This window comes from Mauremys mutica, chromosome 12 (assembly GCF_020497125.1).
Source record: "Mauremys mutica isolate MM-2020 ecotype Southern chromosome 12, ASM2049712v1, whole genome shotgun sequence".
Lineage (NCBI taxonomy): Eukaryota > Metazoa > Chordata > Testudines > Geoemydidae > Mauremys > Mauremys mutica.
Window position 1 is genome coordinate 74417305 of NC_059083.1, and position 22882 is coordinate 74440186.

At 36.5% G+C, this 22882-nt stretch overlaps 1 protein-coding gene across 6 annotated transcripts in view; it reads left to right on the forward strand.

Annotated features, from left to right (window-relative positions):
- The window catches only part of RHOT1 (ras homolog family member T1), a 46822-nt gene extending 26040 nt beyond the window's left edge, over window positions 1-20782 (forward strand). For 3 of the 6 annotated variants that reach the window (XM_044983026.1, XM_044983029.1, XM_044983028.1), the window contains exons 11-20: window positions 145-265; window positions 2136-2220; window positions 3697-3842; window positions 6165-6265; window positions 6675-6805; window positions 7234-7317; window positions 8541-8660; window positions 9023-9225; window positions 11259-11402; window positions 19643-20782. In XM_044983026.1, coding sequence (XP_044838961.1) covers window positions 145-265; window positions 2136-2220; window positions 3697-3842; window positions 6165-6265; window positions 6675-6805; window positions 7234-7317; window positions 8541-8660; window positions 9023-9225; window positions 11259-11402; window positions 19643-19760 — 1253 coding nt within the window. In that variant the 3' untranslated portion in view covers window positions 19761-20782. Of the gene's footprint in view, window positions 1-144; window positions 266-2135; window positions 2221-3696; window positions 3843-6164; window positions 6266-6674; window positions 6806-7233; window positions 7318-8540; window positions 8661-9022; window positions 9226-11258; window positions 11403-17942; window positions 18087-19642 lie in introns of all 6 variants that reach the window. The other 3 variants (XM_044983031.1, XM_044983027.1, XM_044983030.1) reach the window with 3 other exon arrangements.
- Window positions 20783-22882: the final 2100 nt, after the last annotated feature.

Below are 22882 nucleotides of genomic sequence, written 5' to 3' on the forward strand. Positions count from 1 at the left end.
GTGTTCATTAAGATTTTATATATTCCGCACTGTGCTTTTATGTTTGTGTATTTTTTTTATATTCACTCAATTTAAAAAAACAACAACTCTCAATGTAAATGTTTGAAAGCCTTCAAAGTCTTAAGAATTATCATTTAATTTCAGGTTTTCTTTTTCTACATACGCTTTTTATTCAGCGAGGAAGACATGAAACTACTTGGACAGTATTACGCCGCTTTGGATATGATGATGACCTAGAGCTCACACCAGAGTATTTGTTTCCTCCGTACGTTTCAGCTGTTAATTTTCACATGTTAACTCTATATAGAACTTGTATGTCATGCCTTGGGATTGCTAAATCAGCTACTTACTATACAAACACGACTCCCAACTTTGTCAGCAATATTTACGTTTACATAAACACATTATGGAGTATACAGTATATAATAATCTCTTGATGTATGTGTCACTTCAATTATTCATGTGCATTAAGGGCCTAATCCAATGCCCACAGAAGTAAAAGGAAGTTCTTTCCAATTACTTCCTTGGGTATTGGATCAGACTTGGAGCAGAATATCCTTTTCTATAGAGCGAGTAGAAGGATAAAGGAATTCCAATTTCGGTGTGTTACCAGAAATGTCTAAACTTAGGTTTCATAGTGTCACCTAGTTTCACCTTGGGTTGCATATGGAGAGCAGAGGGACAAGGGATTTGCAATACCAGGTCAGACTCTGTTCGTTTCACTCCAGAATGCTGTCCCTGGCAGAGGTTCATATCTCACTCTTAAGAGGAAAGCAAACTTTTGTCTCTCATAATGCCAATTGTGCAAAAGGAATCAGGTGGCGGAAGAAGGAGATTCTTTCCCTGAACACTACAATTAGTTTATGACCAGAACATGGAACTTAATTATCCTTTGTCCAACTATGACAGGAGGAGGACAGGAGACACTGGATGTGGTTTAATTAGGGCACTATTTTATTCCTAAATATCAGGGAGTACCCAGCAGATAAAAGTGTGCAGTGCATACTCTTCCATAATCTTTTACATGTACTTGGGGGAGGAGGAGGCTGCTGTCCACCTTCCCCCTTCAGCCATCTCGGTCCCCAGCCAACCTGCTGCTTAGACCTTACCCCCCTCCTCCCCTCGAATGGAGGGTTAAGGGGGACTGTAAAGGGAGGGCAGGAGCCTTGCTGTACCAGTCATAGGAGCCCCACGTCCCCCATTTCCACTCCTTTTAAAGTATACATCCTTTAAATCCTTTTCCAATCCATTTTATCTGATCACCATATCCCTTCCCTACGGAGTAAGTGCACTGGACATCCGCCCTACACTTACATAATGAGTTGTGATGTGATAGCTTAACTCCCATTTCATGTTTGCCCCAACTAAGCCCCTACCCACTGTGGAGAAGAGGAGGGGGGGAAACATTTGCCTTGGCCAATGTGGTGGTGAGGGGAAAAATTCCTTTCCAGTCCCCCAAGACTAAGCCCCAATACCCACCGTGGATCACGACAAAACCTGGTATTTAGCTATGGCCATTGGTGGAAGGGTGGGTGCTACTCTACCTTGTCCAGGTAAAAGAGGGCTTTTCCTGCACTGGCATGGGCATAGGCCTAAATAGTTTCCTCTCTCTTCAGGTCATCTGGGGGGGATGGATCAGTGTCCCTGCTGACCTGGTTTGAAGCTGCTGCAGGAAGTCACTCTCTGAGTGTCTAGTCCTTAAACGGGCCACACATCATCTCCTATAAGCCAGCCAATAGCCCCAACTGCTTAATGTGCGCTGAGGCCATTCTCTCGCCAGGCATAGTTACAAGTGGGATAGTTCTAAAACTATCCAGCCCTTTTTATGACATTTAATCCTTTAGGATGAGATTTTCAGAGCATCTTAAGGGAATTAGGTGCCTAAGTCACTTACTTTCTTTTGACTATCCCATCCCTATTTCTTTCATAGAATGCTGATGATATTCCTGTTATATCTGAAAACGCCTTATATTACAGATGATTTTAGAACGCCTAATAAACAGTGCTTGCTGTGTTTTCAGTGAAACAGAAAAGGAGCTGATTGCAAAACCACTAAATGCTATTTTCATATTTATTTCTTGGAAGAATTACATTATTTATTATGTGACTAATTTTTTATTCTTTTTTTTAAATAGGCTAAAAATTCCTTCTGACTGCACAACAGAATTGAATCACCATGTGTATTTGTTTCTCCAAAGCACTTTTGATAAGCATGATTTGGTAAGATTTTAGTCTGACTTAAGTGGTGCTTGTATAATGTTTTAATTGCTCTCTAAATCTTAACTCTTTGACTTGATCTGTACAATGGACTGTTTATCAACAAAATCCAACCCCTGATGTCCAACCATCCTTTTTACCTTCTATTAGGATTGAATTGAAGTTTATGAAGCTGAACCAATTTTATTTTTCAAACTCAAAGAATTAGGAGTCAATATTCATCTTTAGTGTGGTACAGGAAACTAAATCAATACTTAATATTGGGAGAGCCATCTTCCTTGTGTTTAAATTGTTCTGCGAGCAGGTAACATTAGTATCCTACACCATATAAAGTTTATACATGATGTCAATTTATCTCCTTCCTGGGACTAGGCTTTGTTAGCTCAAGTAACAACAGAAAAAAACAGCCTAAGCTTTCTGCTGAAGCCTGGCAATTCCTTGGGTTTCCTGTAGGGCTTCTTCTCCCAGTTTTCTTGGACTAAGGATCATGCTTCCCTCTGCTCTTGGAGTTGAATGGCCAGCACCAGTTACAATGTGGCAGCAGTTCTGTGAGGGTTCTGACTCCTGACAGGTTGAGTCAACAGAACAGCTCTTCCTTATGCAGGGTCAGATTCTGCTACCCTTTTAAATGTGTTGATCAGTGATATTCCTAAACCAGGAAAAATGTTCTTACCATGTTATGAAACCGTATTAAAAAGAATATTTATTTTACACACACAATCAAGAATGCTAGAAATGACAAATGTCTATGTAGGAATAAAGATTGAATAAGGCTTTAACAAAAGATCCAATGTTTGGGGGGTTTGGGCTTATTCTCCATTTAATATATTTAGGTTCTTAATTTAAAGGAATAGTTGTGACCCTTTGTTGTCTGTCTGAGGCCTGTTCTGCACTAGAAATGTTTGTCGCATAGGGGTGCAATTTTTCTTTTAAACAACACTTTTATACCAGCAAAAGCCACAGGGGAGATGCAGTTACACTAGCAAAAAAGTGCTTTTGTAGAGATAACTTATTTTGTTCAGGAAAATGCATAAGTTGTACCAGCAGACGCACTCATACACCAGTATACGCAGCTGGTATATTTACCCTCCCTAGTAAGGGGAGAGGGATAGCTCAGTGGTTTGAGCATTGGCCTGCTAAACCCAGGGTTGTGAGTTCAATCCCTGAGGGAGCCACTTAGGGATGTGGGGCAAAATCAGTACTTGGTCCTGCTAGTGAAGGCAGGGGGCTGGACTCAAGGACCTTTCAGGGTCCCTTCCAGTTCTAGGAGATAGGTATATCTCCATATATTATAAGTCCTGAGAATCCTTTTTAAAAACTGATTATCCACCTACTGTAAGTAAATCCTTAACATAGTTTTTATGGAATGAATGCTGCACAGGCCATTGAAATCCCATACAAGAAATACTTTACTTTTGCAAGTATGTTTTGATGAGAATATTATTGATATCTGATGTATAACTATGTGCATATTTCCAGGATAGAGATTGTGCTTTGTCCCCTGATGAACTCAAAGATTTGTTCAAAGTCTTCCCTTATATACCATGGGGACCTGATGTCAACAACACTGTTTGTACAAATGAAAGGGGATGGATAACATACCAGGGGTTTCTTTCTCAGTGGACGTAAGTATGATACATTATATGTTGCTGTTGCCCAGGAGTTACATTGGGACCTTACAGTGGCCTTACATTAGGACTTCATGTGATGTAATAACCTATTTTATTGCACATTTATATGCGTAGTTCTGAATATGCTATGCATATACTATTCATATGTTTTTGTTTAAACAAATGAATAGTAAATCTAGTGAGGTAACTGAAAAAATCATTCTAGAGTTAAAAATTTTTTGATGAATGTTGTCAGAGCGATCTGCTTCATTGAATACTTTTAAATAACTATGCTAATTAAGATGCCACAGTTTTACAGTGTGATTTATTTTTAAGTTATCATTCAGATCTAATCAAGTACATAGATAGCACCGGCAGTGCTGCTGTTTAAAAGTTTATAGCAAATGGGGTGCCAAAACTGTGGCAATCTACTTAACAGATGAGTTCCTGAGACTGCTGTACTGTATTCAGAGAATTGATTGTAATTCTCAAAGTTAGAGACACAGCTCTTGTTTTAAAGGGAATAGGAAAGATTATTGCTATAGAGACTGCAGAACTAAATTACTTGCTCAGTAAAACATTGTCCTTTCCGTTTATGAAACCATGCTTTATTTGGAGCCAGAGGTTCTCCCTGAAATGCCTTGGTGAAGTTTCAGTTTACTCCCTTAATGGGGTTTAGTCTGCATTATAAAGTTGTTGCACGTGTTTGGCTCCGCTACCAGTGTCCCCAGGAGAGGCATGCTGACTTAATGTGAATTTAAGTTGAATTTCCTTGTAACTCTGGAGAAGAATGGTAATTCCTCAATAAGCTGGAGGTCATTCTCCAATAGGGCTTTCAGAGAAGTTCACATTATTTGTTTTGCCTGACTCCTTTTTGTTTGTTGATTTGGAAACTTGCAATACATTTTCCAGAACTTTTATGTCTCTCATGTTTACATAACTGACTTGTAGAGAAATTCACTTAAATGCCTGTCACTGATTTCATGGTGCTCTGCTAGTTCAGTAGCAGACTAATATCATTGACTAGAGCCAGGTATAGCATGGAAAGCATGTACAAGCTTCTCCATACTGCTCAGCCAATGCAAATCAATCCTGATCTCCAGCACCCTGACTATACCAGTCTTGGTCCTTTCACCCATCTACCCAGCCTCTGCCAATGTATTCCCATCCACCTGGATCCTGTCACTTGCTTCTCCTATCCAGACATTTACCAGCCATGTTAAATTACATGGTGTGCTTTTTATATGAGCATCCATGCTTGAAGGGGCTAATCTGAAATGACTACATTTCTTCTTACTAGACCTACATAGGATTGAAACATAGGTCTCCAGAAATACTAACTTTCTGTGCCAACCAGCCGTTGTCACAATAATATTTAAGGGATGCATATTATTTTTGGATTTTGTCTGTCAATCCTGCTGTCCTTAGTTCATTTGAGAGCATTGATAGTCAAGTCCCCAAAAATCCAGTTTGTTTGATTTACATAATTGCTAAATCAAACATAACCCTGTACTTGCTATGTAATTAATGCATAGTTTATCAGTGTATCACCTATGAAAGATTTTTTGATATTTATCTAAGAAAAGCTATTGGATGATTCCATTTCAGGTACCGGTTAAGTTTCCTTTGAACGTGGCAAAGCACTTTAGAGAACTAACATGTAGGAACAGTATTGAGGACATTCACTATAAGATCCCATTTTAAAGCTTCCTGTTGAAGATCTGCTATTATGTAGAAAGGAAGCAAGCCAAAATGTTGAAGAATTGACCAAAGCAATAGAGCTTTTGGAGCCACAGTGTTGCCTGCTGCTCAGAGAACTACAAGCTGTTCTGGAATTTGGGCAGTGTCCAATGATCACTGCCTCAGGACTCTCACCAAAATTTGGAAATCTGCCTGAAGTAGTATGATCATTAAGAGTCATTAATTGTCACCCTCTCAATAATTAGTCGATATTTTCTCTATATATACCTCCTGTAAACATTAAAGCTGTTACTGTCTTCTGTTTGCGTTCCTCTTGACAATGAGTTGGGAATACAGAGGGGGAGCAATCACATTCATTTTGTGATGTGGAAAGCGTTGTGTACATGGTCAGCATGAGTGGTTTGATCTTAGCAGGGGCTCCCCTCATAGTATCATGGGTTCATTATATTAATAAAACTAGGGCCATTTAACTTTCAAACACGTGTGTTCTCATTACTGTATGGCACCAGAACACTTTGCTTTTGCCAGATGTAATACATAGGGCACAAGTACTTTTAACAGAAATCTGGAATGGTGAATGTTGGCAATTTAGGAATGATTGTTTTGGGATTTTTTTCTCCTCTTTTTTCCCCTTAGACTAACTACATATTTAGATGTACAGCGCTGCCTGGAGTACTTGGGCTATTTAGGCTATTCAATACTCACAGAGCAAGAGTCTCAAGCATCAGCAATTACAGGTAATTATCTGAAATGTTGTTTATACAGTTTGGGAGCTTATTTTAAAAGATCAGTTTCATACACCCAATTGCCAAGTAGTAAATTGAGTTTAAATGAAATGTCCTGGTTTTTTTTTTTTTCCTCCTTTCTGCTTAGAATGCAGGCATATTTTGAAAAGGAAGAATATCCTGGAGAGCATTCTAGTTTGTTTATAAAAGTAAAAAAAAAAGTATTTGACTTTTATAAACGACGCATCATATGAAAAGACTGTCTTGATTCCTGTTGAATTAGTTTGCATTTTGTTCACTTGAACTTTTTTTAAAAGTGTGTGCCATTGGGATATTAAAGATTTTAATTACAGATGTTTCAAATATGATTCAAGTAATTTAACTGTTCCTACTGTAGGAATTTTAAATTTTTTTTTTAAAGTAACTAGAGATAAAAAGATAGACCTCCAGAAAAAGCAGACTCAAAGGAATGTGTTCAGATGTAATGTTATTGGGATGAAAGGCTGTGGGAAAAGTGGTGTTCTACAGGCACTTCTTGGAAGAAATCTAATGGTAAGAAACATTTTCTTTTTAATATGAGTTGTAATTGAATAATATTGAGAGTTAAGTTTAGGCAATAAAACTCTGTTGACAGCATGCAGCTGCCTTAGAACTTTACTTGTTAGCACTAAAGTTTGGAAGACTCATCATGGATTGCAGAATTTTACAGATTAGCAAATAAGTGAATTATATGACAATTGAGCATACTGCCTTGCAAAATGTGCTTTGTTCATTTCCTTTTACATTAGTAGTTTTAGTTTTAATCTTTGATACTTCATGACTGACAACAGCTACAGGTTTACTAGCATACTATGAAGTCTTCCTAATATCAGACTTCAGCATAGTTCTCTGATATTAAGAAGGTGCAACTGTGTAGGAATTTGACAGATTATTTAAATACAGTTTTTATTGTCTAATCTTTAAATTCTGTGTGTTTTCAGAGACAGAGGCAAATACGCGCAGAGCACAAATCTTACTATGCGATGAATACAGTCTATGTATATGGGCAAGAAAAATACTTGCTGGTAAGACTTACATCATGGTTGTTAACTAACACACACACACACACACACGTTTTTGAATGTAGATGTGCAGTCTGATAACAATGTAATATATGCCATCATGTACCAGCAATGCCCCTCTGCCATGTACATTGGCCAGACCAGACAGTCTCTACACAAAAGAATAAATGGACACAAATCTGACATAAAGAATTATAACATTCAAAAATCAGTAGGAGAACCCTTCAATCTCCCTGGACACTCAATAGCAGACTTAAGTGGCAATTCTTCAACAAAAAAACCTTCAGAAACAGACTCCAATGAGAAACTGCAGAACTGGAATTAATTTGCAAATAGGACACCATCAAATTAGGCCTGAATAAAGACTGGGAATGGATGGGACACTACAAAAACTAATTTCCCTCTGCTCATACTCACATCTTCTTGCCAACTGTTTGAAATGGGCCATCTTGATTACGTTGGCCTCATTAGCACTATAAAAGTGATTTCCACCCTTTCTTGTCAACTGTTGAGAATAGCCACTTCCACCGTAATTGAATTGGCTCATTAGCACTGACCCCCCCCACACACACTTGGTAAGGCAACTCCCATCTTTTCATATGCTGTATATTTATACCTCCCTACTGTATTTGCCACTCCATGCATCTGATGAAGTGGGTTTTAGCCCAAATAAATTTTAGTCTCTAAGGTGCCGCAAGGACTCCTTGTTGTTTTTGCTGATACAGACTAACACGGCTACCACTCTGAAACCTATCAAATGGATGATAGTTAAGTTAACCCTTGAAACACTGGCAATGATACATTTGGCAGACAAATTAGTGCTTAAGATGTATTAATCTTCAACAGGTGAAGATCTGTGATGGTTGGAAATACACTTTAACATTTGTTTTAATGTAGTTCATTGATTATAATTGGAATGCTCCCTTGTTTTGCAAGTTCTGGTTTAGTCCTTTGCTCAGTGGTTTTGACTCTAGAATGAGAACCAGATTGAATGGGAATATAAGGCATTATATGGTATAAGCAAATATTTCTTTATGCTGAGAGTATTTTCGTTGCCTGCAGATGTGGTAGTAGCAGGTCGTGTGCTAGCTTGTTGGCACATTCTCTGTATTATTTTGAGCTTGAACAACCCTAATAGGAAATTTAAAATAAAAAATAAATCAAAACAGAAGAGAAAGTTATGCAATGAATTTCATAATATCAAAACTTTTGTCTTCCTTTTTCAGCTACATGATGTTAATGAATCTGAATTTTTAAGTGATGCTGAGACCATATGTGATGCTGTTTGCTTAGTGTATGATGTCACTAATCCTAAATCCTTTGAATACTGTGCTAGGATTTTTAAGGTTTGTATCTTTTGTACATATCTCATTACACTGGTTAACCAGAGGGGAAATAAATGTTCACTTTCAGTTATCAGCATTCCTGACTGACTGAGTTGGGCACCAGAAGTGCATACGACTCCTGCACGATTGCTGATTATATGCAGCTGATGCATTTAAAAATGCAATAAGAACTCGGTGGGCTTCTGTCACTAATGCCTGGCTATGGTTTAGCTGCCTGTGCAGCGCACTCTGCTTCTAGATTTGTGCTCAGCTAAGCCTTTGAATGCGTGATGTTGCCACAAGAAACAATAATAATAGGCTATTCCATGTTGTTTGAACACATGAACTCCTGTTTGTCTCAATATTTTTCCTTAAATTTGCAGCAACACTTCGTGGACAGCAGAATACCTTGCTTAGTGGTAGCTGCAAAGTCAGACCTACATGAAGTTAAACAAGAATATAGCATTTCCCCTGCTGACTTCTGCAAGAAACACAAAATGCCTCCACCACAAGCCTTTACTTGTAACACTGTTGATATACCGAGTAAGGATATCTTTGTTAAACTGACAACAATGGCCATGTATCCGTAAGTAGTCAAGCATCATAGTTTTCATACTGCATGGATCATGACAACACTGCATGCCATTCTTAATCAAGAGGATGGAACTCTCTGCCTCATTTAAGTTGTTTAGCAACAGAGAGAGGTGCTAGTGATATCAGTGATTTAGAAGGTTCCATTAATCCAATAGACACACAGTTCTGTTCATGTGTGCATACATAACTCATTGCTGTTAATCATTGTCAGTGGGGAACTGTGAGCATATGCAGAAGAGACTAGGTTCCCATTTGTCATAACTACTAGTCTAGTGAGTTTATTAATATTATAATATTAATAATAGTGTATAATTACTACAAAGTGTCTTAACAGTGAGTGCAATTAAGATATAATATTTCATATACATTATGTGCCTGAGTTTCAAAGGTACCGAGCACCCACAGTTCCCACTGACTTAAAACTGAATTGCAGGTGCTCAGCGCTTTTGAGTCCCTGTTTAGATCTAGAACTCTGGATAGTAATGGTGGCTTTTGAATGGCTATTGGTGATGTTATGCCCCTATCGTCTTATATCCAATAGCTGCATGAGTCTGAGAGCAATAACATAAACAAGTGCCTTTCTGGGAGATTACTTTAAGACTGAAAGTCACTGAGACTACAGTCATGTGCCACATAACTAGGAAAGTGACATCTAGTATTTTTCTGTTTTCGTACATACCAAATGGTAATCAATATTTGATGAACTGACACAACGTTGTCCAAATTTTATAACACTTAGCAATGAGATGCAATCCATGTTCTCCTAAAATGGTAAAATCCTAGCATATTTGTAGCAATTATTTTAGGTATATAGAAATGTATCTTAAATATTCACCAAATTACACATTCAGTGTTCCCTATTGGTTGTTTAAAGCAATGACAGTAACCACTGAGATGAATGACCCAGTACTGCTTGGTAATATTTTCAAGTCATAGTCATAAAAAAATAAAATTGACTTACCTGATGATTATTGTAATTCAGATCCAGAGACCATTAGGGTTCATAATCTTACTTAGTGTACAATAATTCCCTAGAAACATACTGAGGTTTCATTGGTTAATAATGCCTATGTAGGACATGTAATTAATAATGTTTGTGTCTTTGTTTCACAAATCTATTAGATATTACATATTTTATATGGTGCCCAAATATATATATATTTGTCAGACTTCAGATTTAATGTATTTAAGATTACATTGCTTCTCACTAAGCATGTCACTCTGTTGCTAAGCATACTTTACATCCCTCTTTATTTGGTAGGTGGAGCTTTATGTATGGTGGTGCACTAGATATATATTATTAAATAACAGATGGATTCTAGTATGACAGCTGGCATTGGCTTTAAAATGAAAGAGAAGTAATGTCATCTTCACCCAGAAATCTAGATTTTAATAATAGGTTCTCTTGAATTAGATCAGTAAGGTTTCTGTTTTGTTTTCTACTTTGGTTTATTTGGTAGTGCTGGAATATTAGGACATTTAAAACTGTATGTGGCATTGAGTATTTGTTTGTCTTATAAATATCCCTTATTCCTCCCTGGTTTTCAAGCATGTGTATGTTAGTTGGGAGGAAGGGGGGGCAGTGTATGGAAAAATTGGTTATTTGTGTCACTTTATAAAGTAAAATGTGTTCTGTTACTGAGTGATAGAAAATGTGACTTCAATTTTCCTTTCCTTTGATTGAGAAGAGGGTGTTATCTACTGCTGTGCAGACACATTCCATTAAACCTTTATGATACTTTGTACCTGAAGACAGATATAACAAACATTTTTATTAATGTTTGTGTTTTCCAGTTTTTATCTGTGTAGGAGGAGGCGTTTGCCAGTGTGTCATGTAGACTTAAAACATCTAGCCCTGGAATTCTGCACAGCTTTAGTCTACCCTTGCCTCCCCGGCTGACCTTTCTTTTCTGTTTTCAAATGTAACAAATTTATTCCTAAATCTCTTGGTTTTGGCACAGCCCTAATGTGTGCCTGATTTAATGAGCAAGATCTCAACACGTGTCCTTCTGTGTGTTTTCGCAGCCATGCCCGATTACGCTGTATGTGCGCCTGCAACAGGTGTACATTTTGCATCTGTCAGAACTTCCTCAACTCAGACTTGCTGCAATCTGTAAAGAACAAACTCTTCACTGCAGTTCTTAACAGGTCCTTAACTTTATTTACTAGGTACCAGGCGTGCTTTTTAAAATACTTAAAAAAAAGAAAAACAAAAAATTGATAACCTTATATGATGCAGATTTTCACTCCATATCCACCAGACAGAGGCTTCTCTTAATATTTGCAGGAAATTTAGTCAAGTTTTATGACCTCTTTAACGTAAAAGTATAGTTGACCACTGAGGGCTTAATCTAGTAGTAATGTATTGAAGCATTGCCAACTTGATGCTCAACTCAGCCAATTAGGTGGTATTGAAGAATTAGACCTATCTTTTTAGGTAGATAGTCAAGAATGAAAAACTATTAACGTTTTAAAATCTGTTTAGTACTGAATAATATATAAAACATCTGTGTAGTGTGAATTAGATCTGTATATCTCTTAGACATGAATTTTAGAAATTCATTTTATGTAAGGTATTGTTGCAGGCAAAAGTAAGGCTTATGTAGAACAGTACTATTCAGTGTAATTATGTTTATAATACAATTCATACCACTTAACTCTGTGGGAGTTAATACAAAACACATTTTACTGATCTTCAGTCTGTACAGATTAGTGGATATGATGTGAAGAAATCTGCAGCTTTAACAGCCAGCTCCTCTTGAACAAAACACAACCTGCTTATACACTTTAAGAAAATTAGCCACTGTAGAAAACTTTGAACCACCCAAACACTCAAATATTTTGGAAAAAATAATTGATAAATGAACATTAAAATGTTTTCGATAACATTTTTCATAATAGAAAACAGTGCTGCATCTTGTCTTATTTGTACTGCAGGCTGTGTTTGTTAAACCCTTGTCTTTGACACACACAAATTACTAACAGCTGAAATTCTGTCATCTTGGCCCAGCAAATGAATGGGAGTTCAAACCGAACAATAATTCTGTAGTGCAGTGGCTTCATGTTCCATATTTTTCTTGGAGTGACAGATGGTTGTGATATGCATCTTGGAAGGTCAGGATTAGAATGCATTCTTTTATATCCTGAAAGTCTTGTTGTGTTGCATGTTTTGTGTGATACCTTTTGTTAGTTTCAGATCATTATAGTCATAAAACAGAGTAGGCATATGCAGGCTGTACGTATACAAGGGCTCTGATGGTATTTCCGATTTGTGTGTAGAGAGTATGGAGAGAGTTCTAGTGAAATGTACCCTTTAGAGTTCAGCGCACAACTGATAACAGTCCAATGTGAATTTATAGAAGAGAAACATTTTAGCTCAGAAGATTAAGATTGTCGATTTAGAAATGACAATGAAACATTTGACACTGTTCATTCATGTTGCATCTTTTCTACATAAATTGTCCCTCAAACAAATCCCCTTGAAACTTGTCCCCGCTCATTTATTCTATCCCAACCACACAGCCAATTTAACACACTTGAAAATCCCAGAAAACAGCAACTCTTCATACTCCTCAGTAGGAAGGCTGTGACCGCCTTAAAGGGGTGGGGGAGTCACATAATCCGTACCCAATTCCCCTTTCAAAATGGTCATGGATAGTTGTCCCTGTTCCTTAGCTACATGCTGCTTCTTCCCCTTGCTGCTTTCCTATTTGAGAATCCTCCATCAGATCCCTAACTAGATTGATCCAAGATAATAGTAGAGGCTTTGGCTGATGTGCTATCCTCTGTGGGCCAGTCTTGCAGTGCAGTCACCCCCAGCCCTTGACACTGTACAGTAGGGAACCACAAGTACCAGAATATGCCACCTCTGTGACAGGTTCGTAATTTAGGAGGAGGATAATTCATGGAAGAGCTTCTGCCCTAACCATGTTGGAAAAAATGTTTGCTTGCTATGATCTGTTGTATGGATCATTTACTTAAAGCAAATTGCCTTTACTGTAGGAGTCCAGCCCACCAATACATTCATCTAACCAGCTCCCCTCCTTTCTAGCTCTTCCTTTTCCTCCCATAGCATTTCCGTACTGAGCTCTAAGGATCATGGGATACATAGTTTGGCACAGTCTCCCCATACTTCAGCAGAGTGAACTGAGTAGTGTGTATGTTAATAAATGTATTTTAAAGAAAAACAGAGCTAAGATCTTTGTTCATTCTCATAAATATTGTTTCATAAAATGAAAGCAGAGATTAGCCTTTAATTATAGACTAACAAGGAGAGCCACTGGAGGTGTTTTTCTGGTTTAACAGAATAGGTGGATTTAAAGAACATTTTCATAGGGGAAACAAGGTATTTAAAGAAAGATGTATAATGAGGGAACATTATTTGATGTCTGTTTAATTCTATAAAACAGAACAGCCTCAACAGAAAATGCATTTGAATTAAGAAGTTTATAAAATGCAGTTGTTATGCCTTGTATGGTTTTCTCTGCTTGCTTCTACAGCTGCTTACCCCTAAGTCAGAAAGTCAGGCAAAACATTACTTAACTAGTAAGCAAAGAGGCTTGTCTGAGTGGAGAAGCTAGTGTGAGGATCTCCCTTCCACCCCCAAAATATTAACCCTCTAGATAGCAGAGGAATGCATGATTAATCTGTAATCTGAAATGTATTTAGATTTAACCTCTAATTGCTATTGTTAGCTGGTGTTGCTAGTTAGTGTTTATATATAATCATGCCGACAAACATACTATTTTGTAATCATTTTTAATGTCCAAACCCAGCAATTAACGCAATAGCAGTGATTTTATGCAAATGAAAAATCCTGCATCCACCTGCGTTCAACGTCTCTTGGGTCTGACCCTCTTCACGGATTCTTTGGGGATTTCCTAGCTTAGCAGAAAAACAAATTGAGAGAAATGTGGAAGTTTATCGATTTGCTGTATCTGTTATGGAGGAGCAGGATTGTTGGTTTGAACTACCCAGGATCCTTGTTCATAGATTCCACTAGGAAGACGGCACTGCATTCTAAACACTGCAAATTGCATGTGTGAGAGAAAGCACTTGTTCGTATGTTGTTGTATTTTTATATTTTTAATTTGTTCTTTCCTTTAGGTGTTCATTTTCATTTGTCTGGCTGGCATTCACTCTCCTTTTACTACATTATTTTACCTCTTTTTAAAAACCTTTCTCTGTGTAATTCTAACCCTTTTTTAACCATCAACTTGGGGTGGTTTTTTTTGTTTGTTTTTTTAAACTATACTGCATCCATTTGGAATGTTCAATGAGATTTGTTTTTCTTTCTGCTCTGTTGGTTTTAAATCATTCATTCATCTTGTTTCTCTTATACAATAGCTGCATTTTACTCTGGCAATTGAGTTTATGGTTAAAAACAAGATGTTTGTAGTGATTCTTATGCATGAGAATTATGATGGTTCCTTCCATCAGGGAGATTTTTTCAGTTAAGTTTAATTCTTAGATTCTGAAATTGAAATAGTGGAAATAAGAGTGGAGCTTTATTTAACTTTTTTTTTTTTTTTAAATCTTGCACATAAAAACATTATTTCAATAGTTTTAGGATTTGTTCATACAGTTTCAGTTGCCTGTAAAACCCTCCTTCTGTGAAACCCAATCTGGAAAAAGCACCATTTACTAACTGTAATAGAGAAAAGAGTAGTTCTCTGAATCCAGTATAAGTGTTTAGACTTTATAGTATAGTGCACTTACTTTTTTAGGCAATATGTTCTTACAGCCTTCCAAAATCACCATAAAAATCTGTTAAATTATACAGACAAAGAAAAAAATGTATTCACTTTTACCATGATGATGTTGATGAAAATTAATGCTCTTTTATTGACCATTTCCTACCACTCATTATGGGCTATAGCCAAGCAGAATTTTGCAAAGCTATGCTAGTGCACTGTTTTACAAATGGAGTATCTTGAACTGGCTTTTTGCATTGCCTCAGGCATTGTGTGTGCACTAAAATGCACTTGTTGCTTTTCATATTTTAGACGGCTGATGGGGAAAAATTCTAATATCCAGAATGTGTTTACAACAGAGAAAATTGTGCCTAAATGTAATATTTAAATGAAAGCTGCAGCAACTTGCATGTATACTTAGTGTTTTTTTTATTTTAAATTCAGTTGCTTAACAACTTGTGGCTAAAACATATTGTGTGTCAAAGTAAACTGCTGTTGCTTGCTGTTTGTTAACTTCTTATTTATCATTTGGTGTGAGTATCCATATGGCTGGTCCATTTCCATCATGACAAGGTGGTGTTGACCCCATCTGCTACTCTTTTTATATTCTTTGCCAGTTAGCATGTGGATAATTTTTGAAGATTTTTTTTATAATTAAGATTATCTTCCCAAACTTGGGATTTTTCTGCTACTAATGTTGATGAAAAAGGTTGTCTATGTTGGCCCACAGCTCAACTGGTTCCCATGTGAAATTAATAGGCATGCTCAGTTAATATCTTGCTTACTTGTGATGCTAACTTCTTGTGAGTTGTTAGTCTGTTAAAAGAAACACTGTTCTAGACTGCAACATATGTCACTAAAATAGCAGGTGATAAAACAACTACTTGCCTCAATGTTTAAGAGAAAAAAAGTTCTGTGCTTTTTCTTTCCAAATTATTTTTAAACCTGGGTTCTGTTTCTAAATATAATGTGGAGCAAATGTGTCTTAACATAAAAATCTTATTTTGGAAGCTTAATAAACTACAGGAAGTTGACTAGCTGAATCCTATTACTAGCAGGCAAGATCTCATAAAACTCTGCATCAGTTTCTAGTTCTAATTTAGGATAATCTTTCTCTTCTTGTTTAATATAGGGACCAAATTCTTCCCGCATTTGGAGTTAGTGGAAGTATCTATTAGTGGCTAACTGACACTAGTATAATAGCTTCTGAGATACCATTTATACATTATACATTCCTAACCTCTCACATCATTTTAAAATTTTGAAATGTTATTTTAATATATTTGGCTTGCATATGTATTTGAGAACAGAAGAAACTCCTAAAATGTGAAAGCTTTCTTTGATACTAATATGGAAGCTGTAGATTTTGGGACAAAATGTCATGTGGTATAACCACAGTAAAGTCGAAGGGGTTATATCAGAAATGAAACTTCCCCTTTTTATTATTTGGGGTTATTTTCATAAGAGATGTGAGTATGGCACTGAGGTGCGGAAAGATTCCATTGGCTGTGTACTCTGATGGTTATGAAACATTCATAAGTAAAGGCTGGGACTTTCAGAGGAGCCCAAAAGAATTGGATACCCAAGTCCCACTGAATTTTGGTTGGTTCAGGACTCCTAACTCCCTTAAGCTCCCTTGGAAGAATTTCTGCCAAAAAGTACAGGGGATGATCGCGTTCCCTTTGAAATCAATAGAAGGACTCCTATTGGTTTCAGTGGGCAAGGGCTTGGGCCTTATCAGAGTTTGGTCAGGTTAATTTAGTTAAAGGAAAAGCTGCTTTACCCTTAGCCTTACATTAAATGGAGAAAAAAATGCTACGTTATGAGTGAGTCATTAAATTCTCTGATGCTTTGACATGGGAATAGGATTTTGGCATGATCATGAGACTACATTAGTTGCTTTTAAAGGTACTTGATAACTTTTAACCGTGCTCAATAACTTTCTTATGTAATGCTTGTTAAATGTTCACATGTGCAGAAGTGTTGTAAAAGGCCAAACTATAAATTGGAAATAGTAGTAAATACAGACTTGAACGATAGATGGCGCTTCAGTAGACAAGTTTGAGATGCATCTAAATTAAACAAGTGTAGATTCACACTTTTAAACTGATGCATTTAAAATATATATGTAAATATTTTGTCAGATAATTTCAAAAAATTTTGAGCTGTTAATTATATCAAAAATATACATCCTTCAAAGTTTGTGTGTATACACACACACTGTTCTGTATTTTAAGGAGTTTTGAAACTGAGGTTTTTAGTGTACATATTCACTCCACAAAAACATTTTAAAGTTACATTTTCTTAAAGTACAGACTTGACCCAACAGTAGTAAAGGAAATTCATCAGAATTAGAGCTAATACTCCTGTATTAACACAGCCTGATTTGCTGAAGTACTGCAGTTAGGGTATGTTTTCATTACAGAAAGGTGTTCTTAACTTAGGTTAGCTAATTTGGGTTAAAATAGCAGTGAAGACTCAGCAGCTTGGCTAGTAACACAGGTTAGCAACTCGAATTCAACCCCAGGATCCCTTATAGGTTTAACTCAAGCTACAAACCTGAGTTAAAAGATGAGTTCCTGTGTCTTTGCTACTATTTTAGCTTGAGTTAGCTAACCTGGGTTAAGAACATACCTTTTTTCAGTGTTTGTAGTGAAGACATGCTTGTAGTGTACAGTGTAAGGTGTTCTGCACTATCCTGGGGTAAAATAAAAGTCAAGCAGCATGGATTTTCAGCTTCTATAGCAGCTTCCTTTCTCTTGTTGGTTAATGCTACAGCCTCGTAGGTCTTTAAGCATGCTCTTTTTTTGTATTTAATTTAGTTACCTAGCTAGCCATTGAACAAATTCCTATTTTTATATGTTAAGTTTTTAACAACTGCACAAGAGCAAAGGATTAGATGAAAACAAATTAGCAGCTGAATATAACTTGTGTGAGATGTAAGTGTGGCATACATTGAGTCACTTCCTGTTTGAACCATGCTATGAACTGCAAACTGTGCATATGTGTAAAAAAGGTTAAGACTCCATATAGATGAGTTGGGTGCCATGCTGTTAGCAGACGAGGAGAGCAGTATTATTCATCAGGTGCACGCCGTCAGCTCTGTGGAAGATTCCATCTTCATGGAGTCATCTCTTGATCCACATATACTTGAAGACAGGTAACAGTATCCTAACTGGGGTGATCTTGCCATTTTTCCCCTTTAAAAGAACAACCAAACTACTTGACATCTAGTTCTGAGATATTTTGTAGAAATTCGTTGTGGGAACTAATGCTTGCAAGAAACCATGAGTTTGGTCTGTTTCAAGATCATAATCTCGCAGGGAACTTTTGAATAAGAATAGGAATTTGGAGAGCAGATGTGAGTGGTTGTTCATATGCTGCATTTCACTTCAGTAGAAATAAACAGTAGAACCTGTATCTGTTCTGCAGCATGTGATACCCTAGTACGCAAATTTATATGTACAATAAGTGTTTATATACAGGACCTGTTGTTACTATAAATGTTTGCTAAACAATATTTTACACTGGTTTGTATGTTGTGGTAACAACAGTTACACAATCCATGTTTTATAAAGCAGCATGATAGTTCTGTAATTCGCATTGTATAGTCAGCTAATTCTGTTTTGCACATGGTATATGCACAGAATAACTGTATACTCCTTGTGCTGTAACTGCTTTTAAAGCTTCCAACCAGTAACCCATTATAAAACTATACAAGCTATATAAACTCAGCTATATTATGTAGGTTCTCGAAATCACCTCCATAACAATTAGTTTGGAACTTGGTGTGCTTTAAATTAAGATAGTCGTAATAACTTTTAACGCTTTATCTACTACTTTATGGTAAGCTGTCATACTTGAGACTCTTGGAGATGGCTAGCAGTGTTTAACTGAGCATGCTCACAAACTTTATTCGTGGTATCTGGGAGATGTGGGTCATTGGCTGTATCTATCTTGTCATGAATAATGTGGCTTTTTATGTCATCTAACCACTTTCATCCTATTGTTGCGTTGTTTCTTTTTCTGTCCATGTCACTGTCACTGCCTGTTCCACTAGCATGTCGTTCGCTTAACAGTTTTTAATTTAGTATTGTGATGAACAGTTAACTGTTCCTCTTTTTGTGATTATGTATTGGGGAGGGATTTGCAAATTGTCATTGTTGTGGTTCTAGCTTTTGAAGAAGTATTACTTGTCACTTGTCAGTTAACTGCTTGCAAGACAGCACTTTAAATAACTGGCAGGACAACATTGCTTGGAAGGTTTAATTCTGAAAAGCAGAAATATTTGAAAAATATTATCTTACTAGTATTTCTCTGTGCTGGGATATTTGCTCACTCTGGATGGGCAATTAATTATTTGTAGCTGCTTTCCCTTACGGAGTAGTTTTTGCTGCTGTCAAATAAGTCAGTTCCGCCCTCCCCCCATTCACAGCTGACTAATGGCTTGATCCTGCAGCCCTCTTCACTTGCATAGTATCTTTGATTTCAATGGGACTTACTAATGTGATCAAAGGCTGCAGCATCAGGTCCTAAGCCTTTCAGAGAAGTATAAATGCTTGCATTGATTAAACCTTTGTAACCCTAGTGGTGTGCTGCTTAAGCGTGACAAGTGTCAATAATAAATTTCCAAAAGCAGATTTTTATTTGACATAACAAATTGCCTGACATTCCTGTCATGAAATTAATTAAATTCTTTATCTTTTTAAACTGCAGGCATGTGACACAAGCAGACCTCAAAAGTTCCACATTTTGGCTTCGAGCGAGTTTTGGTGCTACAGTCTTTGCAGTTTTGGGTTTTGCCATGTACAGAGCATTATTAAAGCAGCGATGATCTGAAAAGCAGTACCTGGCCCCTACCAAATAAAAATAAATTATGTATATTCTGAATGCTTTAAATTCTGCTAGAAATGTTTATATATGCAGAGTTACTTTATTAATATTTGTAATTCGTGCATAAGATTCTTTTAAATGAAAGCTATAACTACAGTATTGCATAATGTGTGGAAAAAATTGCATTGTATCAGCCAACTAAAATGGCCTAATTTGTGAGGCCAAAAGGGAATGTTGTAAATAAACTGTATATATTAAGGCAGTAAGACATTGCTTCCCAAAAAGTTATTAGAAATACTGTTCTTGGATGTTTCAGCATAGTGAGAGTGTATAATTGGAATTCATTTTCAATAGAATAGGTTCAACTCAAGGATCATACTTGCTCAAGGATGACTTATTTATTTCATATGGATCTGAAGTTCTTTTTTGGGACTACCAGCTATACAAGGCAGAATATGTGGCTGGCTTTCTTTTTCTTTTTTAACTGAAGAGCCAGCCAGTTTACCCACTGAGCTATATTTTAAGGAAAAAGTCACTGTGGCAGATGTGGCCTAATGATTTTGTATGTTACATGACCTGTGACATGTTTAACTGTCTGAGATTCCTCTTTTAAAAGAAAAAAGTAAACTTTAAAAACTGCCAGACAGACTTCATATGCTTTGTGTAATTCTGTGTTGCTTCACTTTCCACTATGTTTTATAGCCCTTTCAAATCCGATGGAAAACAATTTGTATATTATAAATGTTTATAATTCAAAAAGTGTTGCTGTTTAATTCCTCACTATAAATCATTCTTGTAAAAGCTGTGTATGGGGTAGAACTAACATAGTACACAGTGCTTACTCTACTTTAGTGTGTATTAGTTGCATGGTTCACAGTGGGTTATATACCTGGTTAGAATTACCTTTAGACAGCACCTTTTTTAATGGATCAAGTAATCTAATGAATAGAAAATCCTCATGACAAACCTATTTTTTCCATTGCCAGCCTTTTCAAGTATTTCAATAAATAACTGTGTACTGTGCTTTGTCTTGATATCTTTATTTTTTAATTAAAGGTATTGTTGATTATAAAAATCTACTCTTCATCACAGAGAATACTGTAGCAGCCCTTTAAGCTGTCAAGATGTAAATGTCTTGGATACATTGATTCTTCTGGCTTACAGTCACTTCCAGTTACTCCTGATTTTCACCAGAGGAAGACAGGGTTGGGTATTAAGCTCCACTGAAACAAGAGACTATATTGCCAATTCAAACTTTCTCCATCACTAACCATATTCTAATGCATTTTGATCCAATGGGAAAATGAAGAGGTTTTTCTCAAGATTATGTACTCTAAGGAGAGTAATTGCAATAACCATCTATTGTTGACCAAAAGTTACATTAAAAGCTTCCAGTTTATAGCTGGCTGGTTTTTGCAGGACCTACTATTGGCTGGTCTTAGAGGGATGCATTAATATGCTGAGCCCAGTGAAGAGAGAGTTATTGGTAGAAAAGCAGAGAAATATTCAGGCTTTTAGTTTTGTACAGGGAACTCCTCACTTGAAATAGCGGAAGGCAGGCAAACTTTAACCAGTCTGGAATTTGCTAACAGAGATGAGCTGCAGCAGAGAAATCATGTTTACTGGCATGTGCAAAACAGAGTGGGGGAGGAAGTGGGAAGCTTGTAAAACCGATTAAAAGCATAATAGCTGTCTGCTACACTCTGACCTCGCCAGAGAAGAGAAGAGGTGGGGAGAGAAGATAAATGAGGAAGTTCACCTGCTCCACTCAACATCAGAATACTGAAAAGCTCCTGGCCCAGGGAATTTTATTACAATGGCTGTTGAAGCTGATTTGATTTTTGAAAGCTTCTTGAAGAAAAGAAAAGATAAAATGGTTAGTGTTCTTCCTGGACAGATGCATGGTTTGGGGTATAAAATCTTTCATGGGAAAGGTAGTCACTAGAAATCTAGATAAAGTCCTCTTTGGTCTGTAGTCTAAAACAAAGTTAAATGTATAATTAAAGGGAATGTGTTTTAAGGCTCTTAATTTCTGTGATTATACAATAAGTTAGATATTTCTTTGCCTGTGTGACATGTCAAAATTGACTATAAAAGGATTAAGAATGTCTTATTTTGACATTTGATTATAAATATTTGTTAGAAAAGTAAAATGATTCTTCTGCAGTTTTAAACAAGTTGTATTGCCTTTTTTACTGTGTGCTCACTACTGTGTAGCCTGCATATTAATACAAAAATACATGAAATTACGATATGTATTTAGGGAATATATTTTAGTATGTATTGCTAATTCAAAGGACTTTTTTTTAAATCTGAAGGTGTTCCTGCTGTCCAATTCTTTCAAGCATTTACTGTTTAAAGTTACATATCTCTTTAAATGTTTGTAGGATGGGAAGCTAGGTCTGCACCTTTTAAAAGTGCTGTCATTGCTTAAGTCATTTTTAGTATAAATATTTAAACAATGTACATAGTACACAGTAAATCAATTTACATCAAAATATTGCTTTCATAGCAATAGTGGGCTTCAATTTCTTCATAGACATTGACATTTTATGAGAATATTTGTAAAGGGAATGGATATTTGCACTGTTGCTGAGAATGCCTAGGACAAAGTCTGGTGTGTACATTTCTAACTTCCCTTTTTATTCCAGCTGATTTAATCACAGCAGGAGTGGGAAGATTCTAGTGTAGCTCTGACAGCTTCCTTATTTTACCACTTAAAAAACCCAACAGATTGCTGAGTTAATGAAAGCCGGAAAAAGTGAAACTGAATGGATTTTTATTTTCATTCTCATTCAATTTAACAAAGAACATGGATTTGTCTGACTACAATTTAGAATATATGTGATAGCCTTATGAATATGGCCTCAATTCAAAGCAATTAAGCACATGCTTAAATCCCACTGATCTTCAGTGTGGTGGTGTATACTAAGTATATATGAAAGTTAAACACATGCTTAAGTGCTTTGCTGAATAGGGATGGATTTAAGCATGTACTAAATCAGGGTCTGTATCCTGTATCAACATCTAATTTGTATTCAGTGCCTGCTGTTTTTTAGGGTAGCATAGCTGTCTCTCATTTTGACTCTTCTACTCCTTCCAAAGAAGTCAAAAGAGATCTGG